Here is a 27,793-nt window from a genome sequence, read left to right as displayed (position 1 = left end):
AAATGAACTTTATCCACACTTAGATTTGAAAACCAGTGCTCAAGGGTTTTCCTAATCCCGAAATTTTCTCCACTCATATTTCCCCAAAATATGACTTTCAAAACTTTGTTTCCTCTCTACAAACCTGAAATACCCAATTACCTGTAAGACAAAGTACTTGGACACAGAGAGGACAGGAAACGGAGTTCCTGCTTTCTGAAGTGCAGAAAGAATAAGGGAGAAATCTTTAGTTTCAGATGACCACTTCTCCTCCAACACTGTGTTCAGTATCATATTATGGAGGAATACATTGAATTTGTACGTGAGTTAAATATAGAACATGCCTCTAACATAAAAACGGACTGAAATTTACCTCTGAAGATCAGGAATTTAATGAGCTCCTCCATGCTAAGAAATTTGTAGTCATCTCTATTTCTCATAAGAGCTCTGTGAGGGTGGAATTGCTTTTTTATTTTTAAGTCTATGAGGAAACTGGGGATCTTAAATGTTAAATAATTTGCACAGAATTATAGAGCTAATTTTAGCAGACTGAAGATTTGAATAAAGATCTGATCAATACCACATCTAGGATTTCTTTCCATTACGATTCACTGTCTCTAGTCCTTTTCTTATCAACTATTTTTGTAAACTGTAACAAATCATATTGATCAGCTCTACTGTTTATATCTGACCCAGTTTCTGTAAAAGGGAAAACAGTACTGAAATGAGATTCATTTCTAATTGTATCTAGATACACAGATGAAGGAAAGTTTTTAATGGACATTACAGTCTCTAGGTCCATCCATGTCTCTACAGATGACCCAGTTTCATTCCTTTTAATGGCTGAGTAATATTTGATTGTATATATGTACCATATCTTCTTCATCCATTCCTTTGCTGATGGACGTTTAGGATGCTTCCATGTCCTGGCTATTGTAAATAGAGCTGCAATGAACATTTGGGGTACACGTGTTTTTCTGAATTATGGTTTTCTCAGGGTATATGCCTATCTCAGGGTAGTGGGATTACTGGGTCATATGGTAGTTCTATTTTTAGTTTTATAAGGAACCTCCATAGTGGTTGTATCAATTTACATTCCTACCAACAATGCAAGGGGGTTCCCTTTTCTCCACACCCACTCCAGCATTTATTGTTTGTTGATTTTTTGATGATGGCCATTCTGACCAGTGTGAGGTGATACCTCATTGTAGTTTTGATTTGCATTTGTTTAATAATTAGTGATGTTGAGCATCATTTCATGTGCTTCTTGGCCATCTGTATGTCTTCTTTGGAGAAATATCTATTTAGATCTTCCACCCATTTTTTGATTGGGTTGTTTGTTTTTTTGATATTGAGATTAATTCTTTGTCAGTTAATTAGTTTGCAAATATTTTCTCCCATTCTGAGGGTTGTGTTTCATCTGGTTTATGGTTTCCTTTGCTGTGCAAAAGCTTTTAAGTTTAATTAAATCCCATTTGCTTATTGTTGTTTTTATTTTCATTACTCTAAGAGGTGGGTCAAAAATTATGTCAAAGAGTGTTCTTCCTATGTTTTCCTCTAAGAGTTTTATACTGTCTGGGCTTACATTTAGGTCTTTAATCCATTTTGAGTTTATTTGTGTGTAAGGTGTTAGGGAGTGTTCTAATTTCATTCTTTTACATGAAGCTGTCCAGTTTTCCCAGCACCACTTATTGAAGAGGCTGTCTTTTCTCCATTGTATATTCTTACCTCCTTTGTCATAGAATAGGTGACCATAGGTCTGTGGGTTTCCCTCTGAGTTTTCTATCCTGTTCTACTGACCTATATTTCTGTTTTTGTGCCAATACCATACTGTCTTGATTACTGTAGCTTTGTAGTATGGTCTGAAGTCAGGGAGCCTGATTCCTCCAGCTCCATTTTTCTTTCTCAAGATTGCTTTGTCTATTCAGGGTCTTTTGTGTTTCCATACAAATTGTAAAATGTTTTGTTCTAGTTCTGTGAAAAATGCCATTGGTAATTTGGTAAGGATTGCATTGAATCTGTAGATTGCTTTGCAAAGTATAGTCATTTTCACAATATTGATTCTTCCAATCCAAGAACATGGTGTATCTCTCCATCTGTCTGTGTCGTCTTTGATTTCTTTCATCAGTGTCTTATAGTTTTCTGCATACAGGTCTTTTGCCTCCTTAGGTAAGTTTGTTCCTAGGTATTTTAGTGTTTTTGTTGCAATGGTGAATGGAATCGTTTCCTTAATTTCTCTTTCTGATCTTTTGTTGTTAGTGTATAGGAATGCAAAAGATTTCTGTGCATTAATTTTGTATCCTGTGACTTTACTAAGTTCATTGATTAGCCCTAGTAGTTCTCTGGTGGCATCTTTAAGATTTTCTATGTATAGTATCATGTCATCTGCAAACAGTTTTACTTCTTTTCCAATTTAGATTCCTTTTATTTCTTTTTGTTCTGTGATTGCCATGGCTAGGACTTCCAAAACTATGTTGAATAATAGTGGTGAAAGTGGGCACCCTTGTCTTATTCCTGATCTTAGAGGAAATGCTTTCAGTTTTTCACCATTGAGAATAATGTTTGCTGTGGGTTTGCCATATATGGCCTTTATTATGTTGAGATATGCCCACTTTCTGGAGAGTTTTTATCATAAATGGGTGTTGAATTTTGTTGAAAGCTTTTTCTGCATCTATTGAGATGATCAAATAGTTTTATTCTTCAATTTTGTAATATGGTGTATCACATTGATTGATTTGCACATACTAAAGAATCCTTGCATGCCTGAGATAAATCCCACTTGATCATGATGTATGATCTTTTTAACATTATTTGATTCTGTTTGCTAGTATTTTTTGAGGATTTTTGCGTTGATGTTCATCAGTGATATTGGCCTGTAATTTTCTTTTTTGTGATAACTTTGTCTGGTTTTGGTATCAGGGTGATGGTGGCCTTGTAGAATGAGTTTGGGAGTGTTTCTTCCTCTACTATATTTTGGGATAGTTTGAGAAGGGTAGGTGTTAGCTCTTCCCTAAATGTTTGATAGAATTTGCCTGTACAGCCATCTGGTCCTGGACTTTCGTTTGTTGGAAGATTTTTAATCACAGTTTCAATTTCAGTGCTTGTGATTGTTCTGTTCATATTTTCTATTTCTTCCTGGTTCAGTCTTGAGAGGTTGTACCTTTCTAAGAATTGTCCATTTCTTCCAGGTTGTCCATTGTATTGGCATATAGTTGCTTGTAGTAGTCTCTTATGATCCTTTGTATTTCTGCAGTGTCAGTTGTAACTTCTCCTTTTTCATTTCTAATTCTATTGATTTGAGACCTCTCCCTTTTTTTCTTGATCAGTCTGGCTAAAGGTTTATCAATTTTGTTTATCTTCTCAAAGAACCAGCTTTTAGCTTCATTGATCTTTGCTATTGTTTTCTTCATTTCTATTTCATTTATTTCTGCTGTGATCTTTATGATTTCTTTCCTTCTGCTAACTTTGAGTTTTTATTTTTGTTGTTGTTGTTGTTCTTCTTTCCCTAGTTCCTTTAGGTGTAAGGTTAGATTGTTTATTTGAGTTTTTCTTGTTTCTTTGGTACAATTTTATTGCTATAAACTTCCCTCTTAGAACTGCTTTTGCTGCATTCCATAGGTTTTGGGTTGTCGCGTTTTCATTGTCACTTGTTTCTAGGTATTTTTTGATTTCCTCTGATTTCTTCAGTGATCCATTGGTTATTTAGTAGCATATTGTTTAGCCTCCATGTGTTTTTGGTTTTTACAGTTTTTTTTTCCTGTAATTGATTTCTAATCTCATAACGTTGTGGTTGGAAAAGATGCTTGATGCGATTTCAATTTTCTTAAATTTACCAAGGCCTGATCTGCGACCCAAGATGTGATCTATCGTGGAGAATGGTCCATGTGCACTTGAGAAGAAAGTGTATTCTGCTGCTTTCAGATAGAATGTCCTATAAATATCAATTAAGTCTATCTGATCTAATGTGTCATTTAAGGCTTGTGTTTCCTTATTAATTTTCTGTCTGGATGATCTGTCCTTTGGTGTAAGTGGAGTGTTAAAGCCCCCACTATTATTGTGTTACTGTAGATTTCCCCTTTTATGGCTGTTAGAATTTGCCTTATGTATTGAGGTGCTCCTATGTTGCATGCATAAATATTTACAAATGTTATATCTTTTTCTTGGATTGATCCTGAGATCATTATGTAGTGTCCTTCCTTGTCTCTTGTAATAATCTTTATTTTAAAGTCTAATTGTCTGGTATGAGAATTGCTACTCCAGCTTTCTTTTGATTTCCATTTGCATGAAATATCTTTTTCCATCCCCTCACTTTCAGTTGGTATGTGTCCCTAGTTCTGAAGTGGTCTCTTGTAGACAGCATATACATGGGTCTTGTTTTTATGTCCATTCATCCAGTCTGTGTCTTTTGGTTGGAGTGCTTAATCCATTTACATTTGAGGTAATTATTGATATGTATGTTCCTATTATCATTTTCTTAATTGTTTTCAGTTTGTTTTTGTAGGTTGTTTTCCTTCTCTGGTGTTTCCTGCCTAGAGAAGTTCCTTTAGCATTTGTTGTAAAGTTGGTTTGGTGGTGCTGAATTCTCTTAGCTTTTGCTTGTCTGTAAAGCTTTTGAGTTCTCCGTCGAATCTGAATGAGATCCTTGTTTGGTAGAGTAATCTTGTAGGCTTTTCCCTTTCATCACTTTAAATATATCCTGCCACTTCCTTCTGGCCTGCAGAGTTTCTACTGAAAAATCATCTGTTAACCTTATGGGGTTTCCCTTGTATGCTATTCGTTGCTTTTTCCTTGCTGCTTTCAATATTTTTTCTTTGTGTTTAATTTTTGATAGCTTTATTATTATGTGTCTCGGCATGTTTCTCCCTGGGTTTATCCTGTATGGGTCTCTCTGTGCTTCCTGGACTTGACTGACTGTTTCCTTTCCGATGTTAGGAAAGTTTTCGACTGTAATCTCTTCAGATATTTTCTCAGACCCTTTCTGTTTCTCTTCATCTTCTGGGAGTTCTATAATTTGAATGTTGGTGCGTTTAATGTTGTCCCAGAGGTCTCTGAGGCTGTCCTCATTTCTTTTCATTCTTTTTTCTTTATTCTGCTCCGTGGCAGTTATTTCCACCATTCTATCTTCCAGGTCACTTATCCGTTATTCTGCCTCTGTTTTTCTGCTATTGATTCCTTCTAGTGTATTTTTAATTTCAGTTATTGTGTTGTTCATCTCTGTTGTTTGTTCTTTAGTTCTTCTAGGTCCTTGTTAGACATTTCTTGTATTTTCTTGATCTATGCCTCCATTCTATTTCTGAGATTTTGGATCGTCTTTACTATCATTACTGTGAATTCTTTTTCAGGTAGATTGCCTATTTCCTCTTCCTTTATTTGGTCTTGTGGGTTTTTACCTTGCTCCTTCATATGCAACGTATTTCTCTGTCTTCTCATTTTGTCTGACTTACTGTGTTTGAGGTCTCCTTTCCACAGGCTGTAGGGCCATAATTTTTCTTACTTCTGGTGTCTGCCCCTGGTGGGTGAGATTGGTCCAGTGGCTTCCTGGTGGGAGGGACTGGTGCCTGCCTTCTGGTGGGTGGAGCTGGATCTTGTCCCTCTGATGGGCAGGGCCATGCCAGGGGGTGTGTTTTTTGGTGTCTGTGAGCTTAGTATGACTTTAGACAGCCTGTCTGCTAATGGATGGGTTCATGTTCCTATCTTGCTTGTTGTTTGGCATGAGGCATCCAGCACTGAAGCCTGCAGGCAGCTGCGTGTAGCCGGATCTTGGATTTGAGATGGAGACGTCTAGGAGAGCTCTTATGGATTAATATTTCCTGGGGCTAGGAATTCTCTGGCAGTCCAGCATCCTGTACTTGGCGCTCCCACTCCAGAGGCTCAGGCCCAACCCTTAGCCAGGGAAACAAGACCCCCCCAGAAGCCACGCATCATGGCAATAAAGGGGGAAAAAAAAAAAGAAAAAAAAGTGAGGGGGGAAGAAGACAAATGAAACAAACAGAAAAACAAACCCCAAGACATATAGCAAAGACAGAAACAAACAAACAGCAACAACAGCAATAAAAAAAAATAAACAGACAAATGGTAAAAGCAAAACCAACCAAACAAACACACACACACACAAAAGAAACAAAAAAAACAAAGAAAACAAAAAATAAGGGAACAACTGGATAAGCAAAAGAACCCAAAAGTAAAATCAAACAATTCAAAACTAACAAAAACACAAAACCAAAGACAAAGACAAAGCAGAATGCAAACTGAGGAATAAAGCAAAGAAAATAAAACAAACACACAAAAACGATTTAAAAAAAGATAAAAACAAAATAGAACAAAGAAAAGAAAAAAAAGTAAAAAATACAGAACAATGAGAATGCAAAGTAAAACTAGAAATATAAAAAAAAAAAAAAATCTTTTAAAAAGTTTAAAAAGAAAAAAGAAAACCAAACTCCCAAAAAACTAAATAAATATAAAAATAAATAATAATTTAAAAAAACAACAACAGAATGTATCAAAACTTAGTACAAATAATAGTAATAATATTTTCCTGGGGTCTCAGCTGTCAGTGTCCTTGTCCCCGCCCTTAGCCACAGCCCACCTCTGCCTCCCTAGGAGGTCCTCCAATGCCTCTAGGTTGGTCTCTGGACCTGCTTTGGGCACTGAGGGGACAGCTCAGACTCTGATGTGGCCCAACTCTCGTGTGTGCTTGCCCCCAAAGTCCACAGTTGCCAGAGCTAGACCGGTTTCATTTGTGGGAACATTCGTCCATTCCGATATTCCATAGATGCAGGGTCTACCAAGCTGATCACGGGGATTTAATCTGTGGCATGTGCAGCTGACAGAAAGATTTCTGTTCCTCTTCCTTAGTTGCTCCTCCCCTGGGGCTCAGCTATGGTTTTAGCCCCACCTCAGCATGTAGGGCACCCACAGGAGTCTGCTCCCTGGAGCACTCGGGTCTGCCCCAGTGAGGACAGGGTATGGAGGGCATGGCTGCCTGGGTCCTGCGAGCCCCGGTAACGACAGGGCCAGCCCTGCTAGGGCAGATGATATGGCGGGAAACAAGGCAGATCTAATCCCTGTCCTCAAGTAGAGTACAATATTCTACTATAAATTTACTTCCTCTCATTGCACTAAACATTATTTTGTTTTCCTTGTGTGTGGTCAGAAGAATAATGGCCCCCCAAAGGTATCCACCTCCTAATCTCTAGAACCTATGAATATATTATCTTACATGGCAAAAGGGACTTAAGGATGTGGACTTGAGACGGGGGGGACTATACTGGATTATTCAGTTGGATGTAATCTAATCAAGAGACCTTAAAGATGGAGCTGCTTTCCCTGGTGCAGTAAGAGAGAGAGATGTGTCTAGAGAAGAATGGTTGGGGAGATGACAGCATGAGAAGAATTTGATGCCCTGTTGCTGAATTCTAAGATGTAGTGGGCTATGTGTAAGACTGTAGAGAGAGAGACCAGCTTCCAGCTGACAGCTAGCAAGAAATGGAGGCTCAGTCCTACAACTACATAGAACTACATTCTGCTTATTCTTGCTGAATTAATGAGCAAAGAAACAGATTCCCCCTAGGACCCATAGAAAGGAATGTGCAGCACTGTGACACCTTCATTCTGCTCAGTGAGATCCAATCTGGACTTCTGACCTACAGAGCTATAAAATAATGAAATTATATAGTTTTAAGCATTTAAAATTGTGATAATTTGTTATGGCAACAATAGAAGATGAATACACTCTACATATCTCTATTTTAACTCATAAGGATATATTGAAATCTGTTTAGTTGCCTGAATTCTGCACTAGCTGCTTGAGTGCAGTGTTTTCAACTTGTCTCTATATCTGTAGCACCTAGGAAATTGCCTGGGCTATGGCAGGGCTGCAGTAAAATTGTGATGAATTTAAAAGGGTCTATTTTTTAAAAGCTAGACAATGACAAATCTAAAATGTTTATGCTAAAATATTAAATGTTAGGATTGAACTGAAATAACATTTGAGAAAAAACGAAGGAAGAATAAAATTTTGAGAAATAATAGAAAAGAGGAAAATTTTATTAAATGAACGATTGAAGTAAGATCATAAATAAAACGAGTTGAATGTGCAACATAGAAAACATTATGGAACCTGGAAATGAAATAACTGGAATATAAACCACACCCAGAGTCTAGGTAGAAGTGAAACAACTCACACATTGAGGTAAAAATTAACTGGACAAATGCTGATGGGAAATAGTATTGTAACATTGGTCAGTGGGAAACTGGTGATAATTAGGGCAGAATTTTAGAACAATATATCCTAATGAAAAATTTAAAAAGCGAATTTTGGTGAGGAATATACACAAAAAGTGGTGTTTAAATAAAAGCAGATTTTCACATATTTGTTTTAATTCTGGACAAAACCAGGCCATATGAAACTGTGGTTAAGATGCAGTGTGAGTAGTGGAAATTCTAAGTTATAGGTCCAAAGGAATAGACAGTTATTGAGAGTCGGGTTGATCAGAGCAACAGATATGTCAGCAGTAACTAGTGTTGGGTTTTATGCAAGCAGAAGTGCCAGAATATCTTGTGGAGCAAAGTTACGTAAGTAGAACAGGAGCAGGAAAGTGTAGCAATAAGGTGGCAAGTGGGAGGAAAGAGCCTGGAGCTAAGTGAAGATGAGAAGCCAGAAGGACAGAATGCACAAGGCAGTCTGTTCAGAAACAAAGAGTGAGGGTGCAGCAGAGTCACAAGTCCCAGGGAGCTGAGGCAGATACTGGCTTCTGGGAGGAGTCAACTGGGAGTTCTATGAGGCTAACATCACCGTGAACTGCTTGATGGTTGGCTTTGAGTATAAAAGTTAAAAGAAGTGGCTTCTATGGGTAAGGAAAAGCTGTCCAATTCTAAGGCAAAATACATCTGAACAAATAAGAAAGGGATCGAAAGAGAAATCTTCAGAAATAGTGGAAACTGCCTCCTAAATTAATGTAAGTTTCTTATAGCAGAGACAGATATTAAAATTATGGTGTTTACATGGGGGCAGAACCAGTGTCAGTCAGTGACATTAAAAAATTGATTAAGAAAAAATGTAACAAATCACTTTCAAACAAGAAAGGTCACATATTGTATAGTTCCACTGATATGAATTGTCCAGAGTAGGCAAACCCATACAGTCAGAATGTAGATTTGTGTTTGCCAGGAGCTGTGGGAAGGGAGAAATGGGAAGTGACTGCTAGTGAGTATGCAGTTGTTTTGAGGGGTGGTAAAAATGCTCTGTTATTAGATAGTGGTGACTGCTGCACAACTTTGCGAGTATACTAAAAAACACTGAATTGTATATGTTAAAGGAGTGAATTGTATGGTATGTGAATTTTATCTCAATAAAGCTATTTAAAAATAAAGAAATCCCAGAATTATTTCATATATGTCATTATCCACAATAAAAATTTCTTTAAGGTGTTAATATGTAGTCTAGTCTTCGGTTACAATTCATGCAGTAAAATGCAGTAAAATGATAGAACATGGCTTTTCTCTTCTGTGTTATTGTCATTAATTTGGAAATCTATGAGAAAGAGGCTATGAAAGAAAGCAGCAGAGATGAACAACCCATAGTGGAATCTTAAAGGATGTGGAAAAGAGTATAGAAATGATAGTAACATCTTAGATAGATAGGTAAGGTGTAATAAGAATAACAAGACAGAAAGAAGAAAAAGAAAAAAAAAAAATCTCTGGGCCTAAGTGACAAATAGATAATGAGAAAACTAAAGCATACGAAAAGCTGACAATTTTTCTGAAGAACTAGAATCAAGATCAGGATCATTAAAACATTTCTTCCTAATCAACTAAACTTTAAAAAAAAAAAAGATGAATCATTGCTATACAATATCCTTCCTTTTATATATTTACCTACAAATTCTGAAATACCCCTAGGAACAACTGTATTTGACAGAACTAGACATATTTTTTAAGAAAAAAAATTACATTGCATAGGATCTTTTTTGTGCTCACTATGGAACTGTTCTTGTATGAAAGAACAACTTTTTTATGTCAGTCTTTCTTCAGAGACAACAGCATATGAATTAAAATTCAAAGGTCAGACATCTGTAAAACACAGTGAGTTGTGCTAAAAGCCAAGAAGCTGAAACAGAAATTTCATTCTGCATCATTTCATATCAAATAGTGATCTGGGTTGACAGTAGCAGAAATGAGTTGTATTCCATTTAACATCTAATATGTCAGAGTTGGTTATGCTAAATATATTGTATGTGGACTAACTTTAAGCTATCCAACATTTTTCTCGGTATTCTTATCTTTTAAATGTGTCTTTTGACCTTCAGATGATTTGATTTTATAACTACAAGCAAAGATCTTTTTTTATATATTCATTGTAGCCAGTGATTGCTTATTTGCATATTCATTTCTTTTCTTCTGTGAATATATTTACTTTGTGAGTCAACCAAAAGTAATATAATTGAAGTGATTTATTCTTGCTAGATGGTTATACATGAGACAAAATATTTGAAGCAATCTAGATGTTGAGAAATATTTGAAAAGAGGAGCCAGGCAATTCCCATAGAATCAAGAACATTCACATAAATTTAAATTATAGCTAGCATTTGTTAGGTGCTTATTTTGTGCCAGACACATCATGTACATATACGTTGAACCTCACCATGCAGTTGTTAAAAATTTACTCAGTTTTCTTATTTTCTACAATGAGTATTTTATAATGAGGGTACAATAAAATATTTTCAACAAAAGTTCATTTTGAAAAAAAAGAAAGAAAATAACCGAAAGCTGTACTTTTGTTTGTTGCTACTGTAATCGATTTTATACCATAACTTTGCAGAAGCATGACCACCTAAAACATTGTGACAATTTTTTTTATATTCCCCAAATATTTTACCACAGAATGTACACAATTATTGCACCTACAAAGTTTTCAAACAAATGGAACTTTCTTTCTTTTGTTTTGCACCACAGTGCTAAATCATTACAACGTATTGAGTTGTATTTATAGCAGAGTTTACTGAACTCCTGAAACTTGTATATGTTAGTGTATCCAACTTAACTCACTACACAGTCTCTGATGGGCTTTCCATTCTACAATATTGTCGCTATTGAAAACATAAACACATTGTATAGATATGAATTTTTCTTAAGCACTGATGGTTGAAACACACACACACACACACACACACACACACACACACACACACACACACACACTAGCATCCCCAAATGACAGATAAGACATACTTCTTTTTGTATGTTAGTTTTTATTGAAGGAAAAGAAGTACCTCCTCTAGTTACTGCCTCTCTCCTCCAGTTCCCTCACACAGATTCAAACTCATTTCAAGGGATTTGACATATATAATAAACTATATTATATATATTATATATGTCTTTTCATGTGTGTTTGTTAGCTTTTAATTAGAAAGAAATGTATTCCAGAAATAGAAAACTTGACTGTAATGAGTTGATCATTGAGGCCTTCTACACTTATGACCTCCCTAAATACTTCGTCCTCACCCAAATTCAAATTTATTCTGCAGGAATGACATGAGAGACAGTCAACAGAGAGGATGTCTGCAGTTGCCTATGAATTCCCCAAGGTAACTGTACTTCTTTATGTTGATGACTTTATTCCTTATGGATGACTGGTGATTACTGTTAATTGAAGTATCAAGCAGTTATTTTCACTGAACTTTGGAATGATTTAATAGAAATATCTTCTTCTGAGAATAAACATATTTTCAAGAAGGTGAAAATTAGAGGTCTGAAAAATATATTTGGAATTTCATTACTGGAGGAAAAACTTTTTTAGCTGGAACTTTCTTCTCCATGGTTACGATTCTGTATTAGTTCCATCAGAGTTTCAGAATGTGTTTCTCATTGTATTCTTGATAGATGGTGCTGATCATGTAAAGGAGAAATGTTAACATAATGAAAGAAAAGAATAGAATAATTGAATTCTCAATAGCTAGAGCCTAAACTGCTTTAAAATGTCATGGAGTCTCTTTCAGAAACTTGAGCTTGGCAAAGTAGGTAAAGTGGTTCATCCAAGACATGTGGCTAGGAGAGAGCAGGACGAGTGTTCACTCTGTGTCTCCTTTTAGGAATGTCAAGGCTTTAATCTGTTTAACTTAAAAAGGTACTGAAAAAATAATCAAAGTCTTCACTAGAACTGTTCTGTGTTTCACAGAGCAGACTTTGACTGGGCTAAAAGCAGTTGACTCTTTTCCTCTGTTATTTCAATTCCGAGTCTTGTCCTTTTTTAATCTTCACTCTGCTTTTATAATTTCGCTTTTGCTTTTGCTGGGTTCAAATGATCTAGAACCTACATATAAGTCAGATTTAGAGGTAGAATGTCATCACACATAAAATAATAAAAATAATCATGAACAATGAATATCATGGCACCCACTGAGTGTTCTGATCTTTTTTGTTTCAACACCTTAATCTTTAAAAACTTATTTTAGCTACACAGCACTATTCTAATCAACCCCTTTCTGCTGCAGCCATCCTCAGACACCACTACCCCCTCCAACTCTATTCTTATTATTATATTCTCATTTATATTTGTATTTGCTCTGAAAAGCACTATTATGTTTTACGATGCATTGTGAAACAAGTTATAAAATACATCTATTCTTATGGAATATAGAATTTTTAAAGCTAAGGTCATTTAAAAATCATCTTATTTTTTCCTTCAGTAAGCTATCTAAATTGATTCTGATCAATATATGTTTCAACATTTGTATATTTATACATATCTCTTCAAATTATCCTACTATATCTTCATACACCCAACTATTGTATAAAGACAGATGCTACAATAAAATCATATATGAAATATATCTATTTTTATCATGATAGCATAAGTCTCTTATACTGTCAGGCATACAGTTCCATTGATGAAATAATTTATCTAGCTCTCAATAAATAATGACAGGTTAAATGTCAATGTTCTAAAGACAGAAATATCCATATAAAATCTTCACAAAACTTCTTTGTTAATTTTTAGTAAATTTGCTCATTTTGCACTCCTAAAAATTTCCATTGGAAAAACATAATGTTCAAAAAGTATTAAAAGTATAAATCATATAGATTTTTTAAAATATATAATTTAAAGATCTGCTTTTCTAATGTGTATATCTGTGGAAATAAATGCATGCACATATCACACATCCCAGATTTTTCTTTCCTTCTTCCCGAGTATATTATTAAAAAGAAGAGATAAAATAGAGAAAAATTAATGATGCAAATCATGTCCCCAGTATTAATACAAAATCTATTAGTTACCTGGATTTTTAAAAAATTTAATGCCCCTCTTTGTTTCAATTTTCTGGAAAAGGCATTAGATAAAGCATTAAAATTGTCTATAATAGAAGACCCAAGTATATTTCATGGGGAGAAAAAAGCACAAGAATAAAATAAACAGCTGTAGAAAAAACAAAAATGACATGTCCTTTACTAAATAATTATGAAAGTGTAACCTCTAGGTATCTGAGTAGAAAATGATGAATGATTCTAAGCTATACATTATGTTCTGTTTCAAAATGATAAAATATAGACTTAAAATCATTACAAAGTATTGCTTTAACCATAGTTCACTAGCAGTAAGTACAATGAATCATTATCTTGAACTATCCATAACTGTGGAAGTGCACATACTGACTCCTACCTCCCCCTTTCAACAAGTTGTACAAATGTTTATGCCCAGAATAAAACATTGCCATAGGGTTCTATATAATCTGAAGAATATAATGTGAAAAAAAGTATGAATTGTCTGTCGTGTGAGTGGTAATAACAATGGAAGCAAATACTAAGTACATGTGTCCTCTACTGTTCAAAAACATTATTTCATTTTATCCTCATAAAAATTTTCATCAAGTGTTTATTAATTAGACTGTACTATAATTTCTTTTGTATACATGGCTAACATTTAGATAAACTCAGGCTTAAACACTGATCTATATGGTTCCAGAATTGACATTGTTAATCATGCATTTGACATATGAAATGAACATAATTGAGTTGCTTGTCCAAGTATTGGTGAATATTTTAAAAGTCAGAATTCCATCTCTTCTTTTTAACAGTATACTCAATTGCGAAGGGATACTGAGTTGAGCTGTGCTTGAGGGTGAGAGAACCACATTGGGAACAGGAAAATTCATTGAAAGGCAACAAGAATGAGATACCCAAAGCTTTTCCTTGCCTGGGCTCTCCAGTTCTGGCTACCAGATTTATGCCCTCCTTCCTCCTGCCAGCACAGGAGACTAGTGAATTTCTCTGTGGGGAGACTGACCAAGAGAAATCACATTTAGGGGTTCTCAACAAAATGTCCAAGTCCCTATCTAATCACCCTCTGGTGATGTCTACCAGCTAATAATCCCCATCCCACACTTAGAGAATCCAATCACATTATTTATTATGTGATGTGATGAAGATGTTAGCTAAAGCTGTGGTGGTAACACATTGCAATATATAAATGTCCAAATCAACATGTTGTACATCATAAACTTACACAGTGTTATATATCAATTATATCTCAGCAAGAGAAAAAGAACTTAGAGAGTTAGATCATAATTAGAAAAGAGCCACAAGCTTTCAGGGCATTTATTAGGAGATATCCTTTCTCATGATAATCCTGATATCTAGTTCAGATGCTCCATATCAAAATTGCCTGGATGTTGTAGGGAATTGGCATTGTGTAAGTCAGAATCTATCCATGTGGAACTAGCAAGTCATGATGAGCGTTACTCTGTGATCTACAATTTAGATACTAAATATGGTCAAACTTCATAGATACCTGGTATTGTGATCTGAAAATTCCAGAGAAGGAGAGTAGCAGCTAACATCAAACTAAAGTTCTGGTTTAGAATCATAGTTCATAGTAGAGCAATAATAGATGTCACAGCTAAACATTAAGCTTTTAGCATGGGTGTTTGTCCTTAAACTTTGTTTTGAGGAAATATAATATTAAAATTTTAAATTATAATTTCAGTTGACAATAAAAATGAAATTGGAGAACCAAAAATTAAAGGCCATAAATTATACTTAGCTTGAATGCAATTTTCAGATATTCTTGATATTGGGAAACATGTTTACTCTGTGTTATATATTGGAGTTTTAACACAATAAATGGTTTTCAAAACAGTTTTGTAACTATTTAGGTTCTAGCTGTATTTAACTATGACCCCAAAATGAGTGGCAGAAAGAGGGGCTAAAATGTAATAAATATCCACTATGTGCCAGATACAGTTCAAAAGACTTTTAAAATGTAGTTTACTTCATTTTTCAGAATAAACTTGCACATCTTAATTATCCCCATTTGATAAATGAGAAAAATGATATTTTGATTAAGTTTCTCAAGGTCACATTTCCAAAAGCCACATTCTTTGCACTGGGGCATAAAAGGTGACATGACAAATCTGTTTTTCATTGTTTTCTGGGTCAAATCATTTTCTCTGACTAAAAATGCCTCGCTTAGACAAGGCCAGTCTTTAATCACCAGAAATGCATTCCTTATTCTACCCTCTTTCAAAAACCTGCTGAAGAGTTTTCTTTAGAAAATATAACACATTAAAATAAAAAGGAAAAAATTTAAAAAAATAAACAAATAAAAAGTCATCTATGTACTTGGTATTTTGTATGGTAGGTTTTATAAATTACACGTTATATAGTGCAATGCATTGTAATGTTTTCTGAATCAATTCACAGAATTAGGAGAGGCGCTATGAATTAGCGTATTTTCTATTTATTATTTTCCCATTCGTAACTTCTATGGTATGTACACATTCAGAAAATAATGGTGAAGCCATAAAATATTAAAACATTTGGCCCAGCTTGAAGTACAGTTGTGAGCTATTAGAGTGGTGTAGATTGAAGTCTGTTTAAATACCCACCTGGAGAAAATACTCCCCTTATGAGAGGTATTATTGTCTGAACCTCCTAAGGGTTCACATAACTAAAAGTACAAGGTCTGCTCTGGGGAAAAACACTCAAACTACGGTGTATGGATTCAGGAAAGATGAAGACTAAGAAAAAAGAAGGGAAAGGAAAAGAGGAAGAAGCAGTAGCAAAAGTAATTCAATTTAAATTTGCACAATTTTATTTAATGCCAAGAACAGTGATATTTGTTGGTGATTATTAAAAAAAAAAAGAAGACATTTTACTTTAATAAAGACAACAGTTTACTGCTGAAAACTTTTAGGTCTAACTCTAAGGGTAAAACATAAAGAACAGGTTGCGGTTCAAATCTAGATTTGGTACTTACTTGCTGTGTGACTTTGGTTAAACTGCTTAACCTTCCAGAGCCTCAGGTGTTATTTGGGGGGGCTACCTCACAGATTTCCCTGTAGCAACTAAATGACAGAATATGTCTAAAATGCATAGCATAGCTGTAGAAGTATATTAATTTCTTCCCTCCAATAAAAAATTTTTAAAGGTGTCTGGTTCAGGAAGAGATTGGTCTAGTTTGTCTTATTTGAAAATAGCACCTCTGTTTTGAATTCACTGTTAACATTTTAAAACAGTGGAATGATTCTCCTTTGGAAATTCTCAAAGAGGGAGCAGATTTCCTTGCAGTTTCATGGAAGAAAAAAAAAATCATCTAAATATGTGCCAGTCAGCTTTTTAACTCTTTCGGTGTGAGTATAGTCCACTGTTGCATCCTTGCCCCTGACCGTTCATGTAATTGAAATAATCCTTTGGTACTTTCCCTTTTTAACAAAGTGAGGGTATTGTGTCAAACTCTCTGATAAAAAAATTATTTCTTGTAGTCTCTCTCACCCATTCCCATGTGTGCTTCTAAGAATTTTACCTGGAGAGACAAAGGCTTACTAGACCAGCAGTTAGTCTCATTGGATTCCAAAGATCCAGATAATTCCTGGAGACTTGTATTGATGGTTTTCTTAATGTCTAATGCAGTAAGATTATTGAATATTCTGTGAAAATGCACACAGAAGTCAGGATTCTAGCATCACACTTCGGGGTAGGGGATGCTATAATCTGTGACTTCAAACTTCAAGCAGAAAATTATTACTAATTCACCTAGCTGTTTTGGTAGTTAAATTGTTAGAGACTGATGACATTTAAATTTGACTTTCTGATGGAAGTAGAACAAACATGATAATTCTACTCTCTAATTTGATAAGAAGGTAGATTGAGACATCTTTTAAAGGGACTGAAATATTAGAGTAGCTTTTAATATTAAAATAATTTCACTTGCCTTAATAACATTTTTCTCTATAATTATTAAATGAAGAGCGCTAATATGAAATTATAAAAATATATTTTGAAGGTAATTGCTTAGTTTGTTTCCTTTTAAATGTATAAATTATTCAGACTGTCCTAGAAGGCTATGATTTAATACCTCAAAATAGTATGACCCACTATGATTATTTAGCCAAAGGTTTCAAGTAATCATTGACATCCAGTCCAATACCATCAATTATAAAGCACTTCCATATAAGCACAAAAGTAGCATAAAAATTAACCTTATTCTAGAATAGCATCCTGGGGACTAAATGAAAATATTAGTTTCAGTTATAATGAAAAACTGTCATTCTCCAAAAATCAAAATAAAGCAAACCACTATACTAAACACATAGAATTTGCTAGTGAATATATTAAGAACTATCTGCAAATTGTACAGAAACCCAAAGATGGGACATAATTATTCTACAGTTGGGACTCTTACCTGAACTCAGCAGAAGAGGAGCAATGTCAGTCCAGACAACAAAATGATGTCACTGGGTCCTAGGTTAGGTCCATAAGAAGTTGATATTAGAAACCATATTATATCAGTTCCCTAATTCATTATACATATTTTTATTAACAGGCATATGATACAGTGAGCAGTCAGTGTTAACTTGTCTAAAACTGATACCCCACAGACTGGACTCCCATCTTAGGAACTGGCCTTCTGCAGATTTCAATGGACATTAGTTATAGTTGGATGCCTAGGCCGTCAATCCCCAATCCCAGTAGAGGGCTAAGATCGGCTTTCGGTTGGAGATCAAGAGTGGCAACAGTTAGGCTTTGTCCCTAGCCCTCTAATCACACCAGGGAGGGGCTGGCTCCTCCTCAGCCTTGGACACTGAAAGGTGGATTAGATCTGGTTTATACAATGATTGGATTCCCAGGATATGATGAATCAGAGGGGAGGGAGGGCACTTCCTTGTTCATACAATTCTAAGTCCCACTGTGCACAGCCAGAGGCTAGTTTCTGTAATCCAATGTTAAGTGTTGCTAGAGTCCAGTTCACTTTCCCAGAAAATGACAAATGATAGGATAAATAAGCATCTGATCTCATTTCCATGAATTGCCCACAGTGAATGCTACTCTGGGTTTAATGTGCTGCCGAGTAATTCCTCCTTGTTTACTCACTTTCTAGTCTTTCTCAAAAAATATTTTTGTGATTATCATGAAGTCTTGAGTGAAAGAAGTTCTCCAACTTGGGAGGGCCCCACAGGGTCCTGCTTGGTTTCATGCCTGGTTAAACTAGTATGACTAAGCAAAAGCAAGTGAATACAAAGGGTAAGTAAAAGAAACAGATACAGTATGGAGTCAAATTTGTTCTTCCCGATTACACATTGAGTTTCTGTGATGGACCAGGCATTGTAATAGGCACTAGAGAAACAAGGATATTCCCTGTCCTCAAGGATCTTCGCTTCTAGTTTGTGAGGAAATGCCATGTGGCTGACAGTGTCTTGGTGCTCTGGCCAGGTGCAATGTGGTTAACAGGGTCTCAGTGCTCTGGCCAAGTGTCAGGGCTGAGCCTCTGAGGTGGGAGAGCCAGGTTCAGGACTTTGGACCACCAGAGACCTCCCAGCCCCATGTAATATCAATCAGTGAGAGCTCTCCCAGAGATCTCCGTCTCAACACTAAGACCCAGCTCCACTCAATGACCAGCAAGCTCCAGTGCTGGACACCCCATGCCAAACAACTAGCAAGTCAGGAACACAAGCCCACCCATTTGCAGAGAGGCTGCCTAAAATCATAATAAATTCACAGACACCCCAAAACACACCACTGGATGCGGTCCTGCCCACCAGAAAGAAAAGATCCAGCCTCATCCACCAGAACACAGGCACCAGTCCCCTCCACCAGCAAGCCTCCACAACTCACTGAACCAACCTTACCCACTGGAGGCAGACACCAAAAACAATGGGAACTACGAACCTGCAGCCTGCAGAAAGGAGACCCCAAACACAGTAAGATAAGCAAAATGAGAAGACAGAGAAATACGAAGGCAATGAAGGAGCAAGGTAAAAACCCACCAGACCAAACAAATGAAGAGGAAATAGGCAGTCTACCTGAAAAAGAATTCAGAGTAATGATAGTAAAGATGATCCAAAGTCTTGGAAATAGAATGGAGAAAATACAAGAAACGTTTAACAAGGACCTAGAAGAACTAAAGAGCAAACAAACAATGATAAACAACACAATAAATGAAATTAAAAATTCTCTAGAAGGAATCAATAGCAGAATAACTGAGGCAGAAGAACGAATAAGTAACCTAGAAGATAAAATAGTGGAAATAAGTACCACAGAGCAGAATAAAGAAAAAACAATGAAAAGAATTCAGGACAGTCTCAGAGACCTCTGGGACAACATTAAATGCATTAACATTTGAATTATAGGGGTCCCAGAAGAAGAAGAGAAAAAGAAAGGGACTGAGAAAATATTTGAAGAGATTATAGTTGAAAACTTCCCTAATATGGGAAAGGAAATGGTCAATCAAGTTCAGGAAGTGCAGCGAGTCCCATACAGGATAAATCCAAGGAGAAACACGCCAAGACACATATTAATCAAACTGTCAAAAACTAAATGCAAAGAAAAAATATTAAAAGCAACAAGGGAAAAGCAGCAAATAACATACAAGGGAATCCCCATAAGGTTAACAGCTGATATTTCAGCAGAAACTCTGGAAGCCAGAAGGGAGTGGCAGGACATATTTAAAGTGATGAAAGGGAAAAACCTACAACCAAGATTACTCTACCCAGCAAGGATGTCATTCAGATTTGACAGAGAAATTAAAACCTTTACAGACAAGCAAAAGCTAAGAGAATTCAGCACCATCAAAACAGCTTTAAAACAAATGCTGAAGGAACTTCTCTAGGCAGGAAACACAGAGAAAGAAAAGGCCTACAAAAGCAAACCCAAAACAATTAAGAAAATGGTAATAGGAGCATACATATCGATAATTACCTTAAGTGTAAATAGATTAAATGCTCCAACCAAAAGACATAGACTGGCTGAATGGATACAAAAACAAGACCCATATATATACTGTCTACAAGAGACCCACTTGAGACCAAGGGACACATACAGACTGAAGGTGAGGGGATGGAAGAAGATATTCCATGCAAATGGAAATCAAAAGAAAGCTGGTGTAGCAATTTTCATATCAGACAAAATAAACTTTAAAATAAAGACTATTACAAGAGACAAAGAAGGACACTATGTAATGATCAAGGGATCAGTCCAATAAGAAAATATAAAAATTGTAAATAGTTATGCATCCAACATAGGAGCACAATACTAAGGCAAATGCTAACAACCATAAAAGGGAAAATAGACAGTAACACAATAATAGTAGAGGACTTTAACACACCACTTTCACCAATAGACAGATCAACCAAAATGAAAATAAATAAGGAAGCACAAGCTTTAAATGACACATTAAACAAGATGGACTTAATTGATATTTATAGAACATTCCTTCCAAAAACAACAGAATACACTTTCTTCTCAAGTGCTCATGGAACATTCTCCAGGATAGATCATATCTTGGGTCACAAATCAAGCCTTAGTAAATTTAAGAAAATTGAAATCTTATCATGTATCTTTTCTGACCACAATGCTATGAGACTAGATATGAATTACAGGGAAAAAAACTGTAAGAAATACAAACACACAGAGGCTAAACAATATGCTACTAATTAACCAATGGATCACTGAAGAAATCAAAGAGGAAGTCAAAAAATACCTAGAAACAAATGACGATGAAAACACGATGACCAAAAACCTACAGGATGCAGCAAAAGGAGTCTAAGAGGGAAATTTATAGCAATACAATCCTACCTCAAGAAACAAGAAACATCTCAAATAAACAACCTAACCTTACACCTCAAGCAAGTAGAGAAAGAAGAACAAAAAACCACCAAAGTTCACAGAAGGAAAGAAATCATAAAGATCAGATCAGAAATAAATGAAAAAGAAATGAAGGAAACGGCAGCAAAGATCAATAAAACTAAAAGCTGGTTCTTTGAGAAGATAAAGAAAATGGATAAACCATTAGCCAAACTCCTCAAGAAAAAAGGGGGAAGACCCAAATAAACAGAATTAGAAATGAAAAAGGAGAAGTAACAACTGACACTGCAGAAATACAAAGGATCATGAGAGATTACTACAAGCAACTGTATGCCAATAAAATGGGCAACCTGGAAGAAATGGACAAATTCTTAGAAAGGTATAACCTTCCAAGACTGAACCAGGAAGAAATACAAAATATAAACAGACAAATTACAAGCACTGAAATTGAGACAGTGGTTAAAAATCTTCCAACAAACAAAAGCCCAGGACCAGATGGCTTCACAGGCGAATTCTATCAAACATTTAGAGAAGAGCTAACACCTATCCTTCTCAAACTCTTCCAAAATATAGTAGAGGAAGAAACACTCCCAAACTCATTCTACGAGGCCACCATCACCTTGATACCAAAACCAGACGAAGATGTCACAAAAAAAGAAAACTACAGGCCAATATCACTGATGAACATAGATGCAAAAATCCTCAACAAAATACTAGCAAACAGAATCCAACAGCACATTAAAAGGATCATACACCATGATCAAGTGGGGTTTATCCCAGGAATGCAAGGATTCTTCAATATTTGCAAATCAATCAATATGATAAACCATATTAACAAATGGAAGGATAAAAACCATATGATAATTTCAGTAGATGCAGAAAAAGCTTTCGACAAAATTCAATACCCATTTATGATAAAAACTCTCCAGAAAGTAGGCATAGAGGGAACTTACCTCAACATAATAAAGGGCCATATATGACAAACCCACAGGCAACATCATTCTCAATGGTGAAAAACTGAAACCATTTCCACTAAGATCAGGAACAAAACAAGGTTGTCCACTCTCACAACTCTTATTCAACATAGTTTTGGAAGTTTTAGCCACAGCAATCAGAGAAGGGCATGAAATAAAAAAGAATCCAAATCAGTAAAGAAGAAGTAAAGCTGTCACTGTTTGCAGATGACATGATACTATACATAGAGAATCCTAAAGATGCTACCAGAAAACTACTTGAGCTAATCAATGAATTTGGTAAAGTAGGATACAAAATAAATGCACAGAAATCTCTTGCCTTACTATACAAAATGATGAAAAATCTGAAAGAGAAATTAAGGAAACACTCTCATTTACCATTGCAACAACAACAACAAAATACCTAGGCATAAACCTACCTAAGGAGACAAAAGACCTGTATGCAGATAACTATAAGACACTGATGAAAGAAATTAAAGATGATACAAACAGATTGAGAGATATACCATGTTCTTGGATTGGAAGAATCAACATTGTGCAAATAACTATACCACCCAAAGCAATCTACAGATTCGATGCAATCCCTATCAAACTACCAATGGCATTTTTCACAGAACTAGAACAAAAAATTTCACAATTTGTATGGAAACACAAAAGACCCCGAATAGCCAAAGCAATCTTGAGAACGAAAAATGGAGCTGGGGGAATCAGGCTCCCGCACTTCAGACTATACTACAAAGCTACAGTAATCAAGAGAGTATGGTACTGGCACAGAACAGAAATATAGATCAATGGAACAGGATAGAAAGCTCAGACAAAGCCCAGAGATAAACCCACGCACATATGGTCACCTTATCTTTGATAAAGGAGACAAGAGTATACAATGGAGAAAAGACAGCCTCTTCAATAAATGGTGCTGGGAAAACTGTACCGCTACATGTAACAATGAAATTAGAGCACTCCCTGACACCATAAACAAAGATAAACTCAAAATGGATTAAATACCTAAATGTGAGGCCAGACGCTATAAAACTCTTAGAGGAAAACATAGGCAGAACACTCTATATGACATAAATCACAGCAAGATCCTTTTTGACCCACCTCCTAGAGAAAAGGAAATACAAACAAAAATAAACAAATGGGACCTAATGAAACTTAAAAGCTTTTGCACAGCAAAGGGAACCATAAACAAGATGAAAATACAACGCTCAGAATGGGAGAAAGTATTTGCCAGTGAAGCAGCTGACAAAGGATTAATCTCCAAAATATCCAAGCACCTCATGCAGCTCAATACCAGAAAAACAAACAACCCAATCCAAAAATGGGCAGAAGACCTAAATTGACATTTCTCCAAAGAAGATATACAGATTGCCAACAAACACATGGAAGGATGCTCAACATCACTAATCATTAGAGAAATGCAAAACTACAATGAGGTATCACCTCACACCAGTCAGAATGGCCATCATCAAAAAATCTACAAACAGTAAATGCTGGAGAGGGTGTGGAGAAAAGGGAACCCTCTTCCACTGTTGGTGGGAATGTAAATTGATACAGCCACTATGGAGAACAGTATTGAGTTTCCTTAAAAAACTGAAAATTGAACTACCATATGACCCAGCAATCCCACTACTGGGCATATATCCTGAGAAAACCATAATTCAAAAAGAGTCATGTACCACAATGTTCATTGTAGCACTACTTACAATAGGCAGGACATGGAAGCAACCTAAGTGCCCATTGAGAGATGAATGGATTAAGAAGATATGGCACATATATACAACAGATTATTACTCGGCCATAAAAGAAAAACAAAATTGAGTTATTTGTAGTGAGGTGGATGGACCTAGAGTCTGTCATACAGAGTGAAGTAAGCCAGAAAGAGAAAAACAAAAACCGTATGCTAACACATACATATGGAGTCTATAAAAAAAAGAATGGTTCTGAAGAACCTAGGGGCAGGACAAGAATAAAGATGCAGATGTAGAGAATAGATTTGAGGACATGGGGAGAGGGAAGGGTAAGCTAGGATGAAGTGAGAGAGTGGCATTGACATATATACACTACCAAATGTAAAATAGATAGCTAGTGGGAAGCAGCTGCATAGCACATGGAGATCAGCTCAGTGCTTTGTGACCACCTAGAGGAGTGGGAAAGGGAGGGTGGGAGGGAGATGCCAGAGGGAGGGGATATGGCGATTTATGTATACATATAGCTAATTCACTTTGTTATACAGCAGAAACTAATATAACACTGTAAAGCAATTATACTCCAATAAAGATGTTTAAAAAAAGGTCCTCCAAGTCATCCTGTTAATAGATATGTATATCTACACCTATAGCCATGTCTGTCTATCTTAAATTTATATCAGTGTTAAGTATATATCTGCTTATAAATATCTGTATCAATTTCCATATCAACATCCTTATTTGCATGAGAATATGAGCCACACTTCTATGATTTGCATGAGTCCTGTTACCCAAGATTGGTAACCAGACCTTTTACACAATCTCCCTTACCGAGCGACATTCCAGAAAAAATAATTTCTACCTTGGGTTGGTGCATATACACTACCAATAGATTCGCTCCACTCTTATGTACAACACATAGGACCTAGGTCCTTGGGCCAACCCATTAGAACATTTTATTTTTAATCCATTAAATGTTACACTCAAGTTTATGTTTCTCAGAAAAACATGATGATCAATAATTTTAAATTGTCCATCGGATTTAGGATTTATTTTTCATTGGTCTGGAGTTCTAAAAGTATATTGTTTTTTTTAGAGACTTAGAGATTATACACAACTCTCTTTCTTTGACTGGCATTGATGAGTATGGATGCTGTGCATCATGAGAGAAAGGAAATACGTTGAAACCAGGTCAAGGTCAAATATTTAACAAGAAGAAAAAGGAGACAAAATCTGGTGGGCTATTACTGGGGGGTCATTTTAAACAGCTCAGAGAGAAACATCAGTGCTTCTTCATCTTGCTCAGATATTCTGTCCCGTAATGACCTCTGTGATCTCATTTTTTACTTGGACTTCTTTAGTCTTGAAACCTTAGTGAATTCACTGCAAACATGTGACCTACAAGCCAATTGTACTCAAGATTATAGACTCCATATAGGGAGCTCTGATCATTTTATGATCTTAGTAGCAAAAATGCCATATGTTCGTATTATGCTTTAACTTTTCTAAAAATCTTTTTTTTGTTTTATTTATTTATTTATTTATTTATTTTTGGCTGTGTTGGGTCTTCGTTTCTGTGTGAGGGCTTTCTCTAGTTGTGGCAAGCGGGGGCCACTCTTCATCGCAGTGTGCGGGGCTCTCACTATCGTGGCCTCTCTTGTTGCAGAGCACAGGCTCCAGACGCGCAGGCTCAGTAGTTGTGGCTCACGGGCCTAGTTGCTCCATGGCATGTGGGATCTTCCCAGACCAGGGCTCGAACCCGTGTCCCCTGCATTGGCAGGCAGATTCTCAACCACTGTGCCACCAGGGAAGCCCTAAAAGTCGTTTTTTTTAAACTACTGTGTTGTCATCTCCAAAAATACATTAAACATGAATACTTAACCCCATTTAAAAGTATTAAAAACTAGCTTTAGAAATTGCTAAGAGGCAGACAACCTATTTTGACTTATTTTTTCAAATTTTTAGACAATTATAATGGATTCAATCTTTGGGTATCATCATGTCTAGGTGATAATTTGCCAGTGCAGAAATCAAATGTTATTCCCCAAGGACAAATTAAGTATATATTGCTATGGAATAAAACAACATTTAGGTCACTAATCCATTTGGAGTTAAAACTTGTGTATGGTATAAAAAGGAATGAAATTGTGCCATTTGCAGCAACGTGGATGGACCTAGAGACTGTCATACAGAGTGAAGTAAGTCAGAAAGAGAAAAACAAATATCGTATAGTATCATATTATGTGGAATCTACAAAAATGATACAGATGAACTTATTTGCAAAGCACAAATAGAGACACAGACGTAGAGGACAAACATATGGATACCAGGGGGTAAGGGGGGCTGGGATGAACTGGGAGATGGGGGTTGACATATATACACTACTATGTATAAAACAGATAACTAATGAGAACCTACTGTGTAGCACAGGGAACTCTACTCAGTGCTCTGTGGTGACCTAAATGGGAAGAAAATCCAAAAAAGAGGGGATATATGTATATGTATAGCTGATTCTCTTTGCTGTACAGCAGAAACTAACACAGCATTGTTAAGCAACTATACTCCAATAAAAATTAATTTAAAAAAAGAATTTCTTTGTGAAATAAAAAAGGTTTAAAGAATATAATTTTTAGAACAACAACAACAACAAAACTTGTGTATGGTGTAAGGTATGCATCTAATTATATCTTTTTCCAAGTGACTACCTGGCTGTTCTGGAACCATTTATTAAAAAGTCTATCTTTGCCCCAGTAATTTGAGGTGTCACCTTTTTTGTATATCAGATTTTTAGGTAATTGAGTCTATTTCTGGGCTTTCTATTCAATTCCACTAGTCTATTTTCTATTTGTACTCCAGTACCACCCTGTTTTAACCATAGAAGTCTTATAGTATGCTTTAATTTCTGGTAGGGCTGGTCACCTTTTCTAGTTGTTCCTTTGTCATGTTTTTCAGGCTATTTTTGCATGGTTTTCTTTCTGTATGCACTTTAGGACAAACTTCTTAACTCTATAAAAAAGCTTAATTGTATTTTTATATACAAGTAAGCATGCAATCTATAAATTAAGGACAACTGACATCTTTATAATGTTTTGTCATCCTATCCAAAATTAAGAGATATTATTCCATTTGTTTCAATCTACTTTTGTATCTCTCAGGAGTGTTTGAATTATTTCTTATAAGTTTTGAACAATCCTTAAGTTTATTCTTCAGTATTTAATCTTTTTCTCAATTTTAAATAGGGCTTATCTAATACAGTTTTCTCTAACATTGTATCTTTTAATTAGTTACTCTTTGTGTGTATGAAGGCTATTGATTTTTGCATACTAATTTAAAACAGGAATTCTGCCTGCACCTATAATAAGGAAGAAGAGGTGACTATAATGAGCCTGAGAAATTGTGGCCTAGGTAGAAAGAGGATAGTGGACTCTCCAAGAATGCTCCCATTTGGGTACCTGCCTGCTCTGCTGAACAATTCTTGGGGTGGGAGGGCGATGCCTCTCAAATTCTAATATGCATCTGAATCTGCTTGGAAACATTGACATTTCTAATCTGTGAAACAAGGGGTTAAAAAAAAATTTAGTATATCAGAGATAACTCCTGTCCAATTTTCTTTCCTTTATCCAGGACTAGGATGTCAACAAGTTTTACTTGATTGAAAATGATTCTGTCACAACCTCAAGTGCAATAAGAGAGGAAATAAAGGAAATGGCCATGAATATATTTGAATTTGGGGTAAGTTAAAAAAAAATTTATTCTATGCTGAATAAGAAATATATCTTAAAGCAAACTTCTTCAGTAAATTTTTCATGTACTAATATGACTACTGCTCCTAAGACACATACATTGATTACTCTGTTCCACACACTTTTCTGAGTGTTTTATACATGTTTACTAATGCAATATTTACAACAATTATATGAGGTAGGAGCAATGAATGTCTTTATATCACAGATAAGTAAACTGAGTCATAAAAGGTTAAATATAATATTTCTTCAATTCTAAGATGCAAATATTTTACATTTTAAAAATCTTCTAAGTAGGAATGTTTCTCACAATCAATGGCTTCCTCTAATAGCA

At 35.7% G+C, this 27,793-nt stretch overlaps 1 protein-coding gene across 1 annotated transcript in view; it reads left to right on the top strand.

The window, feature by feature from the left end:
• Nucleotides 1-27,793, top strand: part of LOC309635420 (uncharacterized protein) — a gene marked incomplete at its 5' end in the record, with an annotated part of 576,760 nt that overhangs the window by 153,625 nt on the left and 395,342 nt on the right. The window contains 2 exons of the mRNA XM_082406653.1: nucleotides 11,505-11,564; nucleotides 27,341-27,448. Of these exons, the coding sequence (XP_082262779.1) occupies nucleotides 11,505-11,564; nucleotides 27,341-27,368 (88 nt within the window). The 3' untranslated portion in view covers nucleotides 27,369-27,448. The remainder of the gene's footprint in view (nucleotides 1-11,504; nucleotides 11,565-27,340; nucleotides 27,449-27,793) is intronic.

Source organism: Balaenoptera borealis (assembly GCF_965194805.1).
Source record: "Balaenoptera borealis genome assembly, chromosome: 10".
NCBI lineage: Eukaryota > Metazoa > Chordata > Mammalia > Artiodactyla > Balaenopteridae > Balaenoptera > Balaenoptera borealis.
Note: the sequence above shows the minus strand (reverse complement) of the source record. Positions and strands in the feature narration are given on the sequence as shown.